Genomic DNA, 22890 nt, shown 5'->3' with positions numbered 1-22890 from the left:
GCACTGTGGGTGGTGATAATCCTCATCACTGGCAGGAAATCTAAAAAAAAAAAAGAAAGTACTTATCCCAGCCCGATCCACAGCAGCCTTAAGTTGCCTGTCATTACCAGCAAAGGTTTGCATGTTGCAGAAAACTAATTTCATTTCTCTCACATCTCTGAAGGTTTTGCTCCTCCCTTTCTCTACTCAAGCTGAGTTTTAGCTCATTTTGCTTTTTTCTTTTTTAATTTGCAGACCGTCTCCCTCTTTATTGCCCCCCCCCCCCCCCCCACCACCCCACCCCACCACCCCATGCAGCAGCCCGTACTCCAGTTAAGCCACATCATTTTTAATCAATCCATAAATAGGAAAAGTACAGTAAACAAAAATCAAAAAGAGGCGCTGCCAGTGCAATCAGGGAACATTTCTCCCCGTTTCTTTTCAACTCCCCTCGCCGCCTGTGCTCGGAGCATCTTTCTCCCATTGCACTGCAGCTCCTCCTTCCAGCTCCCTGATCAGCCGCCCCTCCCTCTCCTCCTCTCGCTCTCTGCTAGGTGCAGCATGTATGTGAGTGTGTGTGAGCCAGCACAGCCGCCTGTGTGTTTACATGTCAGCCTATCAGTGCTGCCGGATTTAGCGCATCTGGAGAGGAACGGAGGCATCTCTCAAATGCCCCCTCAGACAAGGGATTCTCATCTCTGCACATATCCCTCTCTTTCCCATTTGAATCTCGCCTGCCTTGAATCCTGCATCCCTGTCTCCATGCTTTCGGAGGCATTTTGAATTTCCTTGGCAACATGGAGCTGCCTGAATTAGAATTCTCTGCATGACAGTCCTGGTAAGTACTCTGTCTCTGTGGTGGGCTTTGAGCACTGAGTCATTGGATCAGATTTATTATGGTGCAGTGGTGGGGCCAGGGGATCGCCAGAGAGCAAATTAATGTCAGGAATAAAATGACATATGATAGGAAAATGGACAGCATGTAAAGAGGGAGGACTGTTCTCAGAGGAGAGGTCCAGGTCTTATTTGTGCTTTGTCATCCAGATTGGTTTCATTTTGCTGTTGTGCTATGAAATCTGGGGTTTGTACTGAGGGAACACACACAAATCACGTGTGGCTGTAACGTCTAAATGCACAGTCAGCTTCGGACATGTTTTTCTATCAGTACCTTGTCTTTTTTGCATGAATCTACTAGGAGGAAAACCATTGCCATAGGTCCCAGCAATAGGTGTGAGTCTAAGTGCTGAGAGTCTGCTTTTCCTCTCCAAGTGTTTCGCGGGGATGTTTTGTTGTTGCTTCCTTATCTGCTCATTGACATTCATCTTCCTTCAATTGTCAAAAAAGTCATCCCGACTGACACTTGCTGGATGATCGGCCGCCTCGTGCTGGTGGTCGTTTCAGGTGCTGCTGAAGGATCCCAGGCAGGTGTTTATATTTGCCACAGGTTAGACAGATGAACGGCAGCAGAGTTGATGGAGAAGGGTGGGTGTGGGGGATGGGGGCAGACTTCCCTTGATTATTCATGCAGCCCAAATGAACGACATCTCGTAGTTTAATTTATACTTGCATCCTCATCATCATGGCTGCAACGCTCCGGCAGGCAGACAGCAACGAGGGGACTCTACCTCTACCTTTTCAACAGTGCGGTAACAACCTCCAGAACCCCCCCGCCCCCCCGACAGCCTCTGAGTGAAGGGTCTGCTCATCCTGTCTGGGTTTTAAGAGATTAACAAAGACTTTAAATTAGGCCCCTTTAATCAGACTATGATGGCTGATTGAAACCTTCATTTTTTTTGGGGGGGGGGGGGGATATATGCGTGTCACTGTGTTTGCAGGTCTGCAGCTTCCCAGCAGTCAACTCAAATCCAACGCTTGTGAAATGAGAAAAGGGATGTTTATGACTGGAATTTGTGATTACAGCGGGCAAGCACCTGAGTGATTGAACCTGTCACTGTTACCAGGCAAAGCCTTTCTCAGCAGTCCACTGTGCAATTATTTCAGCAATCTACATTATATAGTGTCAGCTTCAGTTTGTTGAGTTTGCATCTGTATTCCAGTGTGTGTGTGTGTGTGTGTGTGTGTGTGTGTGTGTGTGTGTGTGTGTGTGTGAACACAATAACAGTGCAAGCCTGGAACTGCTCAACTTGCCACCATTTATAGAAATATGAGGTCTGTAAATTGCACCCAGGATTTAAACTAAATAATCATTGATTGGATTATATAATATACTAATTTATGCATGCCTATGCATCATCTAATGTATTTTCAATCTGAAACGTGTCAGTTTCATTACAATAGGTTTTTTTTTGAATATTTACTCAATGTGGCAAATCTGCAACCAAATGCCAATTTACAGCAGAGAATTAAAAAAAGGAACACGAGCAATCTCGATGTAATTATGTTTTCACCCTGCGCTTGATGAATAGAAATGCTATATTTACTCCATTTAGCTCAATTTTGGTCTTTAACTTCTGAGCATCTGGCTCTTCAGTTGCTAAATTCTACTTGTTCCACCACTTTTACCTGCCATATGCTCCGTTGTTGGGCTAAAGCCAAAGCTTTTGTTGGTTTGTTTTTCAGGATGTGAAGAAAGTCAAGAAATATTTACGTTTATTTGGCCTGCAGCTTTTACAAGTTGAACACATTTAAATAATGGCAGCAGTCGAAAGAAAGCTTCAGTCATAGTTTGAATAAAAAAGAATCAGCAGAACTACTTAGGGAAATCAGGATAGCTTATTTTACTTTGGATCCTGGACTCACATTTAAATTTCAAAGTCATGGGTCAAAAACAACTGACATGGACTTTTTAAGGCAAGATAGGATTAATCTGTCATCCTGGATGACATCACCGTGGACACGTCTCCAGTCCATCACAGAGAGACAATCACAGAGACGATTTAGAGTCATTAATTGACTTCATATGCAGGTTTTTAGTCGGGGAGAACATGCAAGCTCCTGACAGAAGAGACCAGAGTCCCCGAGATAAACTATCTGTACAATTTATGTAGAGGTAACTCTGACTTCTTTGTAAAATAACAACTTACTGAAGGAAGGTCTGAATACATGATTCTGTCTTAGATTAGTTTTAAGCAGCAGAAGAATGTGTTATTACTTAAATGGTAAATAACTTTTACTTATTTAGTGCACACACCAGGAGGCAGCTGCCATGAAAAGCACTCGTTCTATCCATCGGGAGACGTTTGGGGTTCAGTGCCTTGCGCAAGGACACTGACATTGAACCAGCCACTCCAGTTAAACTGATCTTTCATATTCCAGATAATTTATCTATAAGGTAACAAAACAATCAGTTCTGTCTATAATCAATCTTTGAATAACAAGTTTGGTATTTTAGTGGAAATACTGAAATCTAAACTACGAACCTAAATGTAGGTTTGACAGGTTATTTCTCTGTTTTAACAAGGACTCTTGGAAAATTGTTTTATTTCCTCGTTAAATTCTGCCTAATTTCTAGAGAGCATCACATGCATTTGTGGGATGAGCAGCAGAGCTCAGAATGTGTGTTGCTTTGAAGAAAAAGCTTCAGCCCACAAACGCATGTTTCTTCAGCCTGTGGCGCCGTTTCAAAAGAAATAAAGGACGTCCAATAGGTTTCGATCTTTTGCCCAGAAGCATTGTTACAACAGAATAATGAAGAAAAAACACATTCCTATCATTCCGTGTGTAGTATTGTATCCCAGTGGTTTTTATTACTTCAATAAAATAATCTAACCACCTTCAAACACATAGTTTAGTCGTCCACATACGTTTGAGCTGAAAAGACTTTTCTTTAAACTGTCCACACAAATCACTACGTTTACATCTATTAGAACAAATCGAACATTGCAGGACATTTTGCCCCCCCCCCCCCACACACACACACACACAATGCTTCATTTCATATTCTGTAATGTTAAACTCTACATGATGCAGAGAAATGTCCTTTTTCACACTGAACTCAAACGGGGATCATCAAAGCCTCATTCTTATTGTATAGGACTGTTTCAAGACTTCAAATAGAGTCTGACAACCAGCAGGAGCTATAAGTCATAATTACTGGTATTTATGGCAATTTTGCAATAAATGAAAACCCTGTGTGTCTTTACATTGGGAGAATTGCCAGGTTAGTTCCACCGTTCAGTCTGTATGTTCTCATGTGATTACTCTTTGAATGCTGCCACATTCATTGTCATTTACCGTTTAATTTTCCATGTTTGATATTGGACTATATTCTAAATATAGCCCATTTATTTGCGGCTAGAATCAGGGCACTACTGAACGTAACAGTTTGTTTGTGACGGCCCAGAAAAGAGGAAATGTACATATTGCAGTAAAAACAATAACAACAATTATATTGTTACTGTTGTGTTTTTTTTCCTTCTTTGAAACGAGATCACGCTGTGTGTTTATACAAGCGTGTGCTGGATGAAGAGGTGACGGACGGAGGCAGATCTGTCACAGGATACTCAAATTTGCGTTCTACAAATGTATTCAGAAGGTCACCGTCCTGCTGCTCTGCAGCAGCCTTCCTCATTTAAATTTAATAATAACAGCTTTATGCAAAATGTGAGCCAGTGAGGGGCTCGTAGGATGAAGGTTTGGTGAGGTTGCCTCGTCTTCATGCTCCTGGGGAGTTTTCTAGCTAGAAAATAACACGGCCTACAATTTGAAATAAAAGCGATCGCAGCGGAAGCCGTGCAAAGAGCATCTCCTCCCATACACCCGTCAGTCCTTTTTGTTTGTTTGGCTGATGATTCTTTTTTCCCCGAATACAAAAAGTCTGGTGAATTATTTCTTCTCTATTTCTGTGCACTTTGAACTGTGATGACCGAGTCTCCGGGATCTTTATCCCTCATTTCTCTATCGTCAGAACGGCTCGTGCATTCCTTCTAAGAGATTGAAGTGAAGAACTGAGGAAAGCCATTTGAACACATTTCTTTGATGAATGGGGGAAGTTGTGTTGTATCAGTACACAAACACCAAGGTAATCTAGTTTCTTGCTCGTAGCCGCTATTCGTTTCCGGAGTGATTTGGTCAGAAAATGTCTTTATGCAGGGCTGGAAGATATAAAAAAGGCTTTAGCATGGCATTCGGCCTTTTCTTTTCAATTTCAGCGGGGCATCGTATATTCCCTGATGGTGTGTAGGGGATAAAGGTTTGTAGTTCCCAGCTTATCCTACTTGACTTTCAGGAAGATTGGGTGTTAATGAAGAGGGAGCCTCTTTTGTAGTATTACCGCTCGCCTGTCAGTGAACCAAGAAACAGATCTGAATGGTAATACTATATAACAGGTTAAATAAACTGCACCATTAATTCCAGGACGAGAAGGTGTTTAACACCTTCGGTTAGGGATCTGATTAATTATGTTGACTGTGAGCCAGTTAAAGTCCAAAAGGTGAAAAACTCTTAGTAGTCTGTTTTTAATTAGAATACTGGAATAATGATTTGTTAGACCAAAGGCAAATTACCAGTTTGAAAACTTTGAAAGAGGGATTGTGCGACGCTTATTCAAGAAAAACACATGGATAATCAAATTGGATTTCCATTCAGCAAATGTTCCATATCAGCGCATAATCAAATGAGTGACTGTAAAGGGAGATTGAACAGCTTTGTCTGCAGTGCCAAGCAGCTCTCAGCCTCTTGCAGCTAATTGTTCTGGTTCACAAGCCTGTCTGCTCGAGTCCCTCCAGCTTCTAGCTCTCACTGACCCCCCACATAAAGCTGTGGGCAGCTGCTCCCAGCTCAAAGGCTTCCAGCACACAAGTTCCCACACACTGATTGTACTCTACCTGCACACAGTTGAAATAACGGAGTAGGAGCCAGTATCTCCGGGAGACTCCAGTGTCTGCTCGAGCACGTTCAGATATATCCAAACCCAAACAGACTCTGTAAAATAAAAGGCCAGACTAGATGTGAAATAAATGTTAATTGCTGCAGCGTTTGTCACAGCAACTAGCGGAGAGTCTTAATCAGTTCAAGTGCAGAATCCAGATGCAAGGTGATTGATAATTAATCAGGCGGTAGCCTTGAGGCCATGTTGCATTGGGTCATATTACTCACTAGAACTCTACACCTGATGTCTCTCTGGCTGTGGCCTTTGCTTCGAGTCACCCTGCTAAATCTATTAGTTTAATTCAGTTAATCCACCTTCAAAACAGGACTACCAATTAGGGCTGCGCCATATGATTTAAACATGTGAAATACACAAGTGTGGTGTATTGTACCGACAATTTAACTTAGATAAACACTTAAGTCCAACATATTTAAAAGTCTTTATAATTTGGGATTTGTATTTTTAATAAACAATGTACTCTCTCTTTTTGATAACCCAAACAAAGAAATAGTAATGCTTTTCTTCTGTCGCCACCACAATGTGGGTTAGTTAACCGACTGGTTCACTCACTAAAGGACACTAAATGAAATTAAAGTAATGCCACTATTTTCCAATAAGTTTTTGGCACCAGTCGATCCCTAACCTGGCTTTTACACTATTGGCTCTTCTTTTTGGTGGGTCAATATTTGGTGCCGTGAGTAAACAGTGGATGCATTTTAACCAAAATAAAGTTACTTATTCCTCTGCCTGCTTCTTTGAGTGACTCAAAACACCACCTTGTGGTCAAAATGTGTATTGCAAACCTGAATGGACTCAAGTATATCAAGACAAACTTGCCGTCTCCGGTCAGTTCACCTGAAGCACATTACCGGATCGTCATCGAGATGAACAATAAAGCCAGCTGAGGCCCCAAAGGCATGACAAGTGAAAACACTTCATTTTTTGCATTTCCATCTCAAAAAAGTTTTGTGATCACGCTGCAATGTTTTGAAAACGATGTAGTTTTCCAGTGGGGCCCCTAGTCAGTGCTGAACCTCCTATGTATGTACGCAGAGAATACTACACAGTCAACATGGAAGCTCCTTCAAACTGTCTTCATTGTTTTTTAGTCCACTCAGTATCGGTTGTTTGTAAGAAACTTATTAATCCCCATATGTGATCCAGATGATGCATGGTGCAGTTCATGTAAACTTTATTGGAGAAGTGCTGTTGAATTCAAGAGTGACTGTGCAGAACTATTTATTACAACATGCACAGTAGCAGCGTCTCAGAAAAGTTGTGTTTTCCCCCGTTTACACGGAGACCGAGATTTAAAATCACATCGACCCAATGGACCCAAACCCCGGGAGTGGAGTTGAATGACCAACTGGCATCAGAGTGAGTCAACGGCTCCACCCAATGTGAAGCAGAAGCAAGAACTAAAGTTACATATTGTTCCTATTAAGGTTCCCTGATGTTCAGTCAGTCACATGAGTGAGGATCCAATAAAACCTGAATGGTAAACTACCAACATGCAGACAACACCAGACATGTATTTGGACAAATCTAATGAATTGTCCACCTAATCCTGCCGATACAACGCTGCACGGTGAACACAGCTCCGACTGTAATGTAACCTACAGGCTGGTATCATTCATGCCGCTGTCAGGGAGACTGAGTCAGTCCCGGGATTAATGACAACACGCCGCCTCCAGTCAACAGGAGTTCACTAAGCTCATGATGGAGCTTCTGCTAATGCTAGATCTAATACTACGCTCAATGACACACTCGCTCACTGCATTCACACAGGCAGTTTTGGGGTTCAGTGTCTTGCCCAAGGACACTTTGGCATGTAGGCAGGCAGAGATGGGAATCGAACCTGCAACCATCGGAAGATTGGGAGACAGCCGCTCTACCAACCGAGCCATGCCGGTTAGATTGCTCATTACCCAAACATTGCTGGTTGACTGGAGCCAATCAAAACCAGTTCATTTGAAGAACATTGTTCATTATATGATTGGACAGTTTTACAGTTTCGGTGCATAAATTAAGAAAAAAATATATATGTATACTTTAGAGGCAAAAGTCTAATCTGATCTAGCAGAACATTTCCCTTTTTGGAGAAATCCCCGCTAGTAACAAGATCAGAACATTTGCTCTTCATGATTTTAAGGAAATACTTTAATTCTGTGCGATTTTAACATTTGAGGCAAAACTTAAGAGGGAGAGCTGGCATCATTCAGCCAATATCAATCAAACTTAAGGTTAAGTGGGAAAAAAACAACCTCCATTTATTTTGTTCAGCCATGGCTGACACCCACATGTTGCAGCAGCAGACTTCTTCGAGGCGTGACGTGTAGGTGTGTCGGCTCACAAGTGCCTCGGATTTCCCTCTTTTTTCCACTTGCACATACCACTAATTCCCCGACTCCGAACTTCAACGACTCAACTGAACGGATTTGAGTCCTAATAGTTATTAACCTCCTCACGCTGCGACGTGTCGAAGCGTCCTCGGTGAAAAGGGGGTCTGTTGGTGTCACTTTGAGAGTCCTTGAGATGAACTTGCATTAAAGGAGACATATCATGCTTTTAAATCCTTCCTTTTTACATATAAATCATACAGTTGTGGTCTATACAACGCGAAACTGCAATGCTTGGGTCTGAATTCCTCATTATTAGAGCTCCACAGGCCCCTTTTCTACCCCTTTTCTGATGCGCTTCTGAGAGCAACTCGTTTTGGGGCGGTCTCTTCATACCCCGCCTCCTCTCCAGGTTGCAGAGGTGACACTCGGTTCAACGTCACCCTGTTCGGCCATCTTTGTAGTTTGATAGAACAGATACAATTATCTAGCGGCGCAGAAACTTTATATTCACACATTATTTACAAAATGTCAACAAGGGAAGATTTGTCCATCCACCCATACATGTTGGAGCCAGAGTCGGACCCGGCGGAGCCAGATGAAAATGACGATGATGCACCTGAAGAACAACGTCTTCATATGGATGTAACGCAATGGTGTGTTACTATATTTACACTAACTTCTCCATCCATGCCCACTACTACAATACTGCCTGTATTACAACGACTATTTAACACAGAAGTTACATTCTAATCTAAAACGAGCACACAGCGCTAACATATGAAGACGGTGCAACTGCTAATGCTAACAAAACAATGACAGGGACGTCTTATCATCACACTTTTTAGCGTTATATACAGCTTACCGAAGTGCTCTGTTCGTCGTCTCCATAGATAGAAGGAACTGACCGCTCAATCAGACCAAGTCTTTCGGCAAATCCTTCTTTATACTGGCGGAGGTTGCTGAAGCAGTCGTCCTTAAAGTGATTCGCGCACACAAAAATGACCTTACCCACAGATGTGGGTACATTTCTGTGAAAAATAAAACTCAACCAGGCACTTGGAAAAGGTTCTGATGCTGGGAGACGGTGTAACGAAGCTTGTGGGTTACTACATCCAACAACCGAACATTTCCACTTATCCTCTCGTAACTTCGGTTGGACTACAAAATCGCAGCGAGAAACAAAAATGGCGGATTGCTCGAAATGTCGATGTCCTAATTTGGCAGTTCCGCTGAGAATACTGTGACGTCATTGTTCAAAAAACGTAATAGAGAATAGAAAAATCGAAACCGATCGCAAAATATGACCAAAACAGAATATAAAGATATCAACGGAGCACCTGAAGAGACTACTTTGAACCTTTCTGTACTTCTAAACACTCTAAATATACAACAAAATGCATTTAAGGGCTAAAAAAGTGGATTTAGCATGATATGTCCCCTTTAAAGCCTCAAGGAGGTTTCAACTAAAACCGACTTGGCTGTTGATTCTGAAAACGGAGGTGCCGGTGTTACCGAGTCGTCTCTCGAAATATTAACGTAAAGGCGAACCGACACGTACTAGGCCAAGACACCCACACAAACTGAATTGTTTCATGAGGGCTACAGAGGATGAAAGATGATTAGGTTTGTACACAGGAGATGAGAGGAGCCTTCTGATCTGGAGGCTGATTATTTTCAGACCAGCTGAACGGAGAACGAACACTGCAATTCTTCCCCACTCGCTGTTAGCCCGGACCCCAGGGGAGGCGTCTGAACGCAGCTCGGGTCCCGTGGAGGTGCGCACGCCAGCTACAATTTAACATGGAGGGAGATACGCATTTAGTGCTCTCGTAAAGTACAGACAATTATTCTAAAAGAAGTATGTGTGCATTGAGGTGAGCAGTAAAAGAGCCGGCAGTATTCACAGCTAAAGGCATGAAGGGACGTCTGTTTAATTATTGTGCCTCAAATAGGACAAATTTCTTTCTTCTCCATACTTCTGCAATAAAAAAAAGAAAATCACACTTGGTATGAAGGTCTTTTGTATTATGCAATATTGGTACTTTCAAAAGCCCTTATAATGTTCCCATAATGCTTTATAAAACACATGATAAATGTTCCTAATAATATATAAAGGATCATAAAGAATTACAGTGGGAGGATATAATGTGAATCTCATTAGGGTTTTATGCCTCCATGGCAAAGTGACAACAGGTTTATATGGAGGAGCTGCGGGTTTGTTTGTTTGTTTGTTCGGCCAGAATAAGACAAATGACGTTACAAAAGAAAAATCATCCTGTAGCGTCAAATAAGTTGATCCTTGTTTTGACACTTTCCTTATGGCAAGCAAATATTTTTCAACACGCCTCATATTTGTGCTACACTGACAAATATCTGGATACATATGATCCCACCTGATAACAGATGAAGGTGAGATACACCCTGGAGAAAGTCTCACACACACACACACACACACACACACACACACACACACACACACACACACACACACACACACACACACACACACACACACACACACACACACACACACACACACACACACACACACACACACACACACGTCAGAGCGACTGAGGGTAGAATGCAGCACACCAAGTCATCAGATAAAATGATTGGTTGGTGTCCTATAGGGTGACTGACTACACAAAGCCTCGTTTACACGTTTCAGTGAAAACGTATTGTTTTGTGCCTTTTTCATATCAAAAACGTTTGTTGTTTACACGGCAACGATTTGAAACAAGTTCCACCGTTTTCAGAAATTGCGTTGTCAGTGGCTCCAAGCACCGTTGTCGTGTAAACAGACCCCAAAAAGCAGTGAATATTTAGCATTTCACTTGGACATTATTGTTTAAACGGGGCATAAAGTAACTCCTGTATTTAATGATTGTAAATAAATGAGGGTCATAAGATATACGATTTATTAGAGTTAAACAAAGAGGCAATATTTTGCAAATGGTAAATGGATTTCACTTCCAGTGCTTTCCCACCACTTGAGCAGTCCAGAGTGCTTCGCACCGCTAATCACATTCACCCATTCACACACCAATGGAGGCGGCTGGCATGCAAATGGTTTAGTCCATCCATTGAGAGCAATTTGGGGTCAGGTGTCTTGCTCAAGGACACTTCGAAATGTGGACAGGGAGAGGTTTGGAATCGAACCCACAACCTTCTGATTGAGAGATTGCCAAACCGAACCGGCTGTGGATTGGTTGGTAAACAGATAATCCTTTTTTATCCAGTGAGATCACTTCATTAATACATCTATTTATTTATCTATATTAATGCATGTGACAATATTCAAATTGTCAATACTGCTAGTTAGTCACATATAGGGCAATACTTAGCAATATTATAGGACAAAGTCACAACTAAGAGGAGGTATAAGTTCATGAAATTAGTGTTTTTGTTTTACAGGAATGAGTTAATCCAGTGCTGTTTAGATTCCATTGAAAATAAATGGCACATAAAGGTATCCACTGACATTAAAGTGATAAAGGTTGACGTTTTGACTCACATTATCCTTGTTAGGCGTCCTCATATAAACCAGACATTTAGATTAAGGAAAATAAACATAGCTTTGATGGATTATTTCTATTTTGTACATTGATTTTGTTGCAATAAATGTAATTTCCTTGGAAATGATTTGAAATTGCTTCTTTCATTCCTACAAATTTACCTTCCTCACAGTGAAACAGAAAAAGGTGAAATGATCAGGTTTTCTCAGTTATAAGATTAAGTGCCAAGAAGCCTTCTGATAACAAAAATAGTATCTACCAAACATGAAATCTGAGGGAATAAGTGTCACACATCCTTTCTCGTCCAGCGTACACAGCCATGGATTCTGTGCTGGTCAGAGTGCAGTAAAAGAGACCTCTGAGATGGACAGGCCCGAATGGAAAGCCGACTCGACAGCGTTATTTTCTGTTCCATTAAGCACAGTTGCTGGTGATATTTAGGTAGAGAACAGGCTGCTATGATGACTGCATGTCCCTCGCCATCTTTGGGGCAATTCATCTGCAGTGGCACCTGTCAGCCTTCAGCTCATGCAGTACGAATGCTAAGGCTTCGGTGTGTACTGGTTTGTCGGAGAACCACACTTTGGGTTAAGATTAGATTTGTGTTGTTTCTCATGAGGCTGTTGTTATCGGTTTGTGCAAAGTAGAACGTAAGTTTAATAGATTTATCAACCTGTGCTACCAAAACATGTTTGCACACTGAGAAAGTGGGTTAACACTCTGGCCTGGACTCAATCTGCACAGAATTTGCATGTTTTTCCACTTTCCTCCAAAAAACAAAGCCATTCATTGGTTAATTGGCGACGAGATTGCTTTGGTATGTGCGCGTCATGGTGTGTCTCTTTGTGTTAGCTCTGTGATGGAACAGCAGCCTGCCCGGGGTGCACACTGCCCTTCAGTCAAAGTTAGCTGGGAGAGGCTCGAACTTCCTGCAACTTGGAAGAAATTGGGTATAGAAGATGGATGGATGTTCCAGAGGGGCAAAGAGCTCTGACAGTGTCCTCCTCCTCCTCCTCCTCCTCCTCCTCCTCCTCCTCCTCCCTTCAGTGGACTGCTTCCTATAGACGCAGTGAGAAAATCCACTTGCAGAAATCCAACATCGGGTTGTTTCAGTGGTAGAAATGCTCAGAGATACTGCTGTATGTTTTTGCAGTCCACAATTGCTTGCTTATGATCACTAATTATGATGGATTATGCAGTGTTGTAAGTTGGTCTCGATTAATTTGGGTCCCTGTGGAACTTGAAACCATTGCTGCCAGGCCCTTTAGTTTTTTGAACCTATCACAGAGCTCCAGAGTGAGGATTAACTGTGTGTTACAGAGACAAACAAATTGACACAGGTAATTAAACATTTTCATTTTTGCATGAAACATTGCTCCCAAAACAATTCTGTGTTTGTCCTACGCAGTTATAGCCATATTCTTTTTGTCCTTCTCTACTAAGGGTGAGTCTATCGTCGATGCAGTGCATTATGCCTTTCTTTCTGGGAGTTTGAGAGAGGAGAGAACGCCTGTCCTGTCAAAAAGAGGAACGATTGGAAGCTTGCTGACCCCATGCAGGTGTGTCTCTGCATCTTAACAGGGGTAGTTCCCATGCAATGAAGCATTTTGTACCTCTCTAAGCATTTCATCCTGGCAAGGTGGATCATCGGGCCATGCCGTTTCTTCTTTGGGTTTGCAACGGGTTATTACCTTTAACTTCGAATTCCATGGGGGATTTATTTTCACAGGATTTCTCGGGTCTGATTGCTCATTCTTCTGGAGGATGTTGATTAGCTGGCATCCCTTGCGGCAGTATTCTTTTGAAGTGCCTTCGCCGGGCAGACACTAGTCATTGTAAATTCATAATATCATTACTGTTGCTTGTCAAAATTCCTACATGCTACAGATTTGGCCAACACCTAAACATGTTCATGCTAATCATGGTGCTATGAATGTTAGGAGTTGTGTGAGAGTATTACATCCTTCAGGTACAGTTGGGTCTAGGAAACACCAAACCTGTCCACTGCTATCTTATTCTAATACATCTGTGCAGCCCACGAGGTTTTCTCTTTCTTCAGTTTTCTTTTTGACTTTTAAGTGTTGATTTAAATTTGTCACTTTAACACAAATATGTCGGTGGAAGTTTTCTTAATCTATTAAATCCTTCACATATTTACCCAGGTTTTGGTTTTTTTTCTCAGCGACAGCTTCTTTTGTCATCCACACTATTCTCTCAGCACTTGGAAAACAATCAAAGATCTTTGGGATATGTTCACCACCTCAACAACCAGTTTTCATACGAGAGGTGCTAATGAGTGCACTGATTGCAGTAATGATAAAAACTGAGGCTCGTGAAGTCATTGCAAATAAATGAGAGAATAATATGAATAACTGTTACTCTATACAGTATGTTTGACCCAGATAGAAGACACTACATCACAAAGAATGGACAAAACATATTGTAGACTAAAAAAAACCTGTCTGACCTTCAGATATTAGAGGACATCAATTCCGATGCAACCTAATCACAACACAAAGATGAATCGATATGTAGAGTCTGTCAAGAAAAAAAAAAAAAAAACATAATCTGTGTCCAAACTGAAGGTGCATCAATAAAAACTAAAAGTAAAATGATTTAACATGTCAGTGGAAAAACTGCCAGAAGCACAGTTTTATTGATGGCTCAAGACGGCAGCAACCAAATCGAAACTGTTCAGTCAGGACATGAAAACCAAATTCAGGCTATAGTAGAGAGAAACAATACGATAAAAACAGCCACTAGATGATAAGACTATATACACGATACAATAATAACCCCAAAAAATATACGATGAGGAGCTATATCATAAATTATATGATTAATTTATGACATTAATCATAGACATTATGATATAAGAGAAGAAAAGAACCAAAAATATGATTAGAAATACGAGGATAAGAAATTATCCTGATTAGAGATGCAACGGTACCTGGATCAGGTATCGGCTCTGATACTGCACGGAGTACTCGTGCTCGTAAAAGATCCCCGTTACAACCCGGCGGGTATTATGTGACGTCATCCATCGGCAACGTCAGCAGCAGGTAGACGAGAGAGCATGAGCATTGTCCGTGGTTTAGAGATTCTTTAATATTAATGAGTATTAACGACTGTAACTTATGTTCTGACAAAATATCAAGAGGAGGCGAACGCTGTGCACAACACTGTTGTGTAAAAGCAGTAGTATACTGGAGCCTTCCAGTATACTACTGCCTTTACACAACCCTGTTGTGTAAAGGCAGTAGTATACTGGAGCCTTCCAGTATAGTACTGCCTTTACACAACACTGTTGTGTAAAGGCAGTAGTATACTGGAGCCTTCCAGGCTGATGGCGGTGACCGTAGCGTCAACGCAGAGGATGTTTGAAGATGGTCCAGTGACATATAGCCTCTCCATATCGTTTGTGTATGGAGTAAATTAGGCATAATGGAATTTAATGAGTAGTCTTATCGGCACTCGGTTAAAGCTTAGTAAAAGAAAAATGGTTTTGGCGCATCATTAATTATAATACAAACCAGGAAATGATACAACAGGAAACAATAAAATAAGAATACACAATTAAAAATCAACGACAATGTATACAACTACGTTTTAAGAAACTACGTGATGAATGAAACGATACAATAGAATAACAGGTGCATTGAAAAAAACCCAAAGAACAATATGATACGCTTTGTTGTCCCCTCAGAGAAATCTGTCTCAAACTACACAGAATTGACATTTAGCCGACGACAGAAAAATGTACTGCTGCATGCAGACAGTACATAGAAAGTGCAAGACATATATCACACGGGTTGCACGATTCTATATTCTACACACAGTTCAAACACGGTTCAAATGAATTAACTTGTATTAAAATTCATATAGTTTTAAAAGTCCAAACAGTATTAACAGTGAAATAAGAACTGATATGCCCAGTAAAGACTAAAAGCAGGAACATATGGACTGATGCATATGGCCTGTTTGTCTGTGTGACGCTCGCTCCCAGACATTCAGCGACCCATTAGCCCGGCACTCCTCTCTCTCTCTCGGTTCGCTCGGTATCAAACTGCACAGCACCACAGAAGAGGAGATGCAGCAATTCAAGGAAACAATGGAGTAATGGTGGACCCAGACATGCTTTTGAGAGGAGACTGACGGGGTGAGAGGTCCACTGAGAAAATGTAAGCAGTCGTAAATGGGCCAAAAAGAAAAGCTTGTCCACTCGTATTCTCCCCGTTCACAATACGCTCAACAGAGCAATGGAAGGGATATATAGCGTGGCAAATCAAGGACAAAGATTTCTTGAAAGACGACAGTGTTTTTAGCATGTGAGGGCAAAAAGCTGTGTACAAAAGGACGGTGGTGAGATCTCTTTGTTTTCAGAGATTCAGCCCAAGGTCAAAACAAAGTGGTGATACGGTGAGTAGCTCCGGACTGTAAGGCCAGATTACACAGATAGTACCCTTGTCCTTACTACACGCTGAATCATAAATCATGCATGATACTCTGGTTAAAAAAGGAGAAGAAGAAAAAAAAAAACACCCCCTGCTTTTTCTTGTTTTCGATTCGCAGCGACATAAGCGAATCTCATCCCCATTCATATTTCTGACTCCCGGAGATAAAATCAGATTCCGTGTCAAACAGATAATCACATCACCCCATTTTTCTGCATTGGATATCAGGATAATATTTCACTCCACTCTGAGCTTGGGAATCCGCTCCAAGCTATCAGAACTGAACTCATGCTTACGTAACAGTTAAAAATACAGTTGCATGAATCCTTACTTTTAATATTAATTTGCCGATATTTTAAGAATGTATTTTTTGGGGTGGGTGGGATTAAAACAACAAAAACAACTGTAAAACTTCATTATGAAGCTTGTTCGGATGGATAGGATAGCTATAGATCCCACAGAGTTGCCCCCCTCCCCCTCAGCTCTGTTTTTGAGGTTACAGAGAAATGCAGCCTGCACAGTTGGGCACAGCTCTTGGGTAATCAACTCAATATTATTTTGCAGATGTTTCCATTCCAGCGTTTTGAGTCAGCTCTGCACCATTCGTTGTACTGGAGCCATCGCTGTGGAAACGCATTTCATTTCGTCTGGCAAGTTTCACCCTCATATGGTTCATTCCAAACAAAGCCAAAAGTCAAAATATGACCCGACGAGAATGAAAAGAAACCTTTTATTTTGTGTTCTTTGCGGTGGTCAAGACACAGATTTGTTTAATTGATTGCAGTTGTAAGTATGTATGTCCTCCACCATCAGTGAAGGGATGCAGCAGCCTCAGCACCCCCTTCACTGGAGCCCTGTGATACCTCTCATGCAGATGTGCAGAAATGGTGCAAATAGTATCACAGTGCAAATTCGAGCATTTACTGCTTAGGTATTGCAGTACAGATTGATCAGCATTAAAATGAAGTTTTATTTTTGTTTATTGATGACATAGGCTTATTTGAGGGGCATAATAATCAAGCTTTCTTATTCTGTCCACAGGTTAAAAGGATTGGTACTTCATATTTTGGAGTTTAAGTTAGGTTTTCAAGGGGAGATACTGCTAATGCTGCATATCCAAAAACATGTGCTTTGGGCTAACTGGTGTCTTTAGAAGTGAATGACAGCGAGTCGGCCTGTAAGTCTTAGTGAAGGAATAATGCCTTGCCCAGGGTTTACCCTGCCTTCGCCTATTGTAAGGTGGAATTGACTGCAGCAAAGTGCAACCCCTTGTTGGACAAAGTGGTATGGAAGGGGGGGGAATGGATATTGACATTTTAGGGTTCTCTTGCCAGTATCGATAGCACTCGACTAGATATTCTTTGTAATGGTTGAGAAATGTAAATGTTCAAGCTGTAAACATTGAACTTCAGAGGAGGAGACCTAATGACAATTTAAATGTCTTATATACCGTCAACTGCTGGAGCTAATGCTCTAGAGCCAATTGTTGCGTTGTTCTTATCCTGTCATTATCTGTTAGATTTCCACTATGCGTGACATAAAATGTAGTTTGTCTGTTTCAGAGGATTCCGCGCTACTCTGGTTGATGAGCCTGTGTGGCCTTGCCGGCTGTCCATTTGTAAATGCATATAATTAGTGGGAAACAGGAGTGGGAGGTCACAAAGGAACTGCTGACAGACACTTCCAGCTTGCAATCTGTCAATATAGCTTTTACAATACACACTGCAATGATGCCCAAAACGTCTGACACATGCAGCCAACAGTAATTAACAGCTGTGGAGGAAGTGAAAATGCAAACGACAATTACTGTGCCATCGAAACGACCCAGACCGCGGTCCAAGACGCCGTAGCCTCGCTGCTTCAACTGGGAGTGACGAGAAAAACGGGAAATGTTCATTCAGAGGTTTGATATTGTTTTTAAGCTGCGACTTCTCAGGGAGCCTGTAACAAGGTTCTGAAAAGCATTGCGCTAATGATGTGAAGCACTCCAAATACATTTCAATGGTGAATGAGTTGAGCAAAGCATCTGCAGCGCCTATTCAGCTCCCACGTATTATGACAAGATAGCATCATGAACACCGGGACAGACACTGTTCTGGCGACGAGACCGCAATAACTTCTGCTTACAGAATTACCATTTACACATAACTGTTTACTTCACGGTTCAATAATCTTTGGATAACTGCAATTTTAAACATGCAGTGTAATATAGATGCATTTCCTTTTTGATGCGATACACTGCTTTGTTACTCAGATAAAAAATATCACTAAAGTCCCTGTAATCATTGTGTAAACTAAACAGCAGTGAGACTACTTTTCTTGATAAAATAGGAAATTACATAATCTCTTTGCGTGAAGCGCTCCTAAGAGTGTATCCCACAGATATAACTGTGACTGAAATTGCATGATTGATGTGAGAAGTAGAGCTCGAAGGTTTCACCATGTTAAAGTGCCCCTGAGTCGAAATCAAATGAGGGGTTCAAAGTCCTCCGACAATCTCTCTTTCTCCAGCCATCACCGCTGGACTGCAATCTCTGTTTTGTATCGCTGCAAGGTCACCAGAGTAGCGGTGGCACGCCACGTGTTAAGTTTGCAAATGTTCTGGGCGGGGGAGACATGTAAAGATGTTGCGTGGCATTTCTGGCTGCTAATTGAACATGTTTTTGTACGAACAGAGACAACGTCTCAGTGATAGTTCTCCAGTGTTCTCAGAAGGCAGAAGCACAGTGAGGTGGTCACACTGTGTCACCAAGCCTTTTTATTGATTGGCTGATTCCATTACTTGTGTGGAAAGTCACCAGAATGAAATTGTATGCAAGGAACCAACCGGGGGGGGGGGGGGGGGGGGGGGGGGGGGGGGCAGTGCTATCCGCTAACATCTGCTATGTGCCGACAAATCCCTCACAAGCTAGACTGAGTTTCCTGACTTTGCAAAAATCTATATTCAGTTCTTTTGCAAACGTTGTTATTGTGTTTAAAAATTATTGAGCTCACCCTGCAGGTTCTATTACCAGCATGCACACTTATATCTCGGCCAGATGCGAACCAACGGGGGGGGGGGGCTTAAAAATTATAAAGATTTAGGCTGCCACCGTTTATTTTTTATTTTTAAAGAACTACGTGAAAATAATTCACTTGATAAATGAGTTGATGTATCCATTTATTAATTTGTCTTCTTATAGGTTCATTCTTTCCCCTTATGAGGAGGATACATCCGACTCCTCCATCATCCACAGCTGAGATTATTATTAAGTTGAACATGTCCTCCATTGGTTTGATTGTACTCTTCAGCGGGTGAATCTATACTGCAGTTTATAAACTGCTCAACAGAATATTAAGCAGCTTCACTTGTGGAAAACGTGTGCAGTGTATCAGTTTTTTGTTTTTCTTTGTCAGTACAAAATTGTGAGATTCTCAAAATTAAACCTGCAGAAGAGTATTAAGACCTCTCGTGAAAAAATAAATAAAATAAGACGTACACTTTTTTTATTATGCAATTTGAAAAAAAAAGAAAAACAATTGAAATCACCAGCACGTGTCGGCTTCTCCTAAATGAGTGGCAGGCAGTTTGATCACCTGGTGAAACTATACTTCAAAATTGGATTCAGCAACAAATAAATGATTCCTCTTTCAGCTCACAAAGACAGTGTAGTTATCAGGATCAAGACTGTGAAGAGACGTGCCGCATGCCGCTCTCTGTCGCTCGCCGAGTATTAGGAATGGACCAGAGGAGACGTTTACACTTTATTCTCAACATTGTATTTCAACCTCCTTTTCAAAGTGCAGAATGAAAAAATAAATAAATAAAATCTCAACATTGTATTTTGACCTTTTTTTTTTTCCAAATTGCTTTTTTGAAGTGCTTGAAGCGAAAAATCGACCTCCCCTTTACACTGACACTGATAACATTTTGTAGACACATAACTATGTATGATCATGTATAAAGAGAACTCCATCAGAAGTTAAACTGATTATTGTGTCTGTGTCTCGGCAGGTAAGCAGTAGGATGGTGTCGGCAGAGGCAGGAGGGCACAGCTACTTGGTGGCATGCTGGCAGCCCATCCTGATCCTCATGCTGGGCACCGTCCTCTCCGGCTCCACCACCGGCTGCCCCTCCCGATGCGACTGCAACGGTCAGGAGCGCTCAGTCGTGTGCCATCGACGGAGACTGGCAGCTCTTCCCGAGGGAATCCCCACCGAAACAAGGCTGTTAGACCTGAGTAAGAACCGTCTGAAAGCTCTGGGGCCCGAGGAGTTCATCAATTACCCTCAGTTGGAGGAGCTGCAGCTCAACGAAAACACAATTTCATCCATTGAGCCAGGGGCTTTTAGCAACCTTATGAACCTTCGGACTCTGGGTTTGCGCGACAACCGACTGAAGCTCATTCAGCTGGGAGTTTTCACTGGCCTCACCAACCTCACCCAGCTGGATATCAGCGAGAACAAACTTGTCATCCTGCTTGACTATATGTTTCAGGAGCTGTACAACCTGAGGGCTTTGGAGGTTGGCGACAATGACCTAGTTTTCATCTCACCGCGATCATTTCATGGACTTAGCAACCTTGAAAGCCTGAATATTGAGGGATGCAATCTGGCCGCAGTGCCTACTGAAGCCCTCAGCCATCTACATAACCTGTTGTCACTTCGATTACGCTATCTCAACGTCACTGTCATAAGGGATTACTCCTTTAAAAGGTTGTATCGGCTCAGAGTTCTGGAGATTTCTCATATGCCGGCTCTGGATACCATGACCCCGAAATGCTTGTTTGGACTCAACCTCACATCACTGTCCATCACAAACTGTAATCTGACTGCCATCCCCTATCAAGCCATCAGTCACCTGCGGTACCTTCGCTTTCTGAATCTGTCCTTCAATCGCATTCATACTGTGGAAGGGAACCAACTGTTCAATCTGCAAAAGCTGCAGGCTTTTCATCTGGCAGGTGGGAGGTTAGCTGCCATTGAGCCTTATTCTTTCCGAGGACTCAACCATCTCCGTGTGCTCAATGTGTCCAGCAACAGCTTGAACACACTGGAGGAGTCCGTTTTCCACTCAGTGGGTAACCTGGAGACCCTGGCTCTGTATGACAACCCTCTGGCCTGCGACTGTCGCTTGCTCTGGGTCTTCCGTCGAAGGTGGAGACTCAACTTCAATCGACACCAGCCCATGTGTGCTTCACCTGAAGTTGTGCAAGGAAAAGAGTTCAAGGATTTCCCAGACATACTCCCTCCCGAGTATTTCATCTGCCAAAAATCAAAGATCAAGGATTACAAGGTTCAAGAAAGTCATGTAGATGAAGGAACTACGGTGCATTTCGCCTGCCAAGCTGAAGGTGATCCGATACCTGTTATAATGTGGCTATCCCCCAAGAAGGAATATATCACTACCAAAACTGTGGGCTCTAGACTATCTGTGTCTGACGAGGGTACTTTGGAGGTGCGGTACGCCCAAATCCAGGACAATGGTACCTATTTGTGCATTGCAAGTAATGCAGCGGGAAATGACACCAAAGCTGCTCACCTCTTTGTGCATAGCTACTCTCCGAATTGGCCCCACCAGCCAAACAAGACATTTGCCTTCATTTCAAACCAGCCAAGCGATGAAGGCGCGAATGTGACCCGCACTACAGTTCCATTTCCATTTGATGTGAAGACACTCATCATTGCCACCACCATGGGATTTATTTCTTTCCTCGGAGTAGTCCTCTTCTGTCTTGTAATATTATTCCTCTGGAGTAGAGGGAAAGACAATACAAAGTCAAGTATAGAGGTGGAATATGTGCCACGTACAGAGGAAATGGAGGAGACCAGCCCAGCTGAGGCCCCCGTTCAATTCAACATGAAAATCATGTGAACAAAAGGTGATCGTGTAACTTTATAAACTGCAGTTGGGGATACATATTACCCATGCTTCAAATACGTACTCAGACCACGAGTCATAGGAATTGCACAGCAAAGGCATCTTGACACTATACCCTCGACTTTCTTTCCCCCCCTTTTTATTTATTTCTTCTTTTTTTTTACTTCAGGGACTAAATCTTTTCAAACATGTTGAATTTCAAATATTCAAATTTCTGTAAATTTGTATTGGCAATACTCGATCAGTATGTTAACATGCACCCAGACACTTGATAACTGTGTGAAACAGAAATGTGATGTGATCAAGCTATTTTTTGAATAAAGCACATGGATTACCATTTACGTGATAGGTGGGTCAGTATGTGGAACAATTTGAATATTAACTTGCAGGTATAATCTTTACATGAACAGAGAAAGATCTTGTTGTTGTTGTTGTTGTTGTTGTCTTGTTTCCTTTTTGCTTTGATAGATGTAAGAAGCACAATAATTTAATATCAAAGCCCAACTTATCCGAAATGCCAAGTCTGGAGCAGTTTTCTTGGCAGGTATATTTTTCTAACCTTTGAAGAAATAAGAGGAAGAGACAGAGAATACAATCATAGCTGGACCAAAACACGAAACAAATTCAAAGATTTTCAAAAAACTTTATGACGGTCGAAAGAAGAGACCAATGAGGTTGAAGGAGCTGTTATAATAGAAAAGAAAGAAGAAAAAAAAAAGAAATGGTTCTTTGAAATGTAAATGTTGTTAGTTATCAGTTGGGGGGCTGAAGATGGAAAAGAGTTTCCACTATCAGCCATCACGTCTCGGTGAGCAGTGGCCTTTTGACGACTTTCCAATGTCATTCGAGTACGTCTTGAAGTTCTGTCTTTGACCTCTGGTCCTGTTGTCCTGGGAAAAAAAAGATC

General features: G+C 41.9%; 1 protein-coding gene across 1 annotated transcript; it reads left to right on the top strand.

Annotated features, from left to right (window-relative positions):
• Positions 1-542: 542 nt before the first annotated feature.
• Positions 543-22679, top strand: lingo1b (leucine rich repeat and Ig domain containing 1b). The gene is made up of 2 exons (XM_080458622.1): positions 543-817; positions 20118-22679. The coding sequence occupies exons 1-2, from the start codon at positions 806-808 to the stop codon at positions 21975-21977; spliced, it is 1872 nt and encodes a 623-aa protein (XP_080314748.1). The 5' UTR covers positions 543-805; the 3' UTR covers positions 21978-22679.
• Positions 22680-22890: the final 211 nt, after the last annotated feature.

The sequence above is a fragment of the Lipophrys pholis genome (assembly GCF_963383615.2).
Source record: "Lipophrys pholis genome assembly, chromosome: 2".
NCBI classification, from domain to species: Eukaryota; Metazoa; Chordata; class Actinopteri; order Blenniiformes; family Blenniidae; genus Lipophrys; species Lipophrys pholis.
Note: the sequence above shows the minus strand (reverse complement) of the source record. Positions and strands in the feature narration are given on the sequence as shown.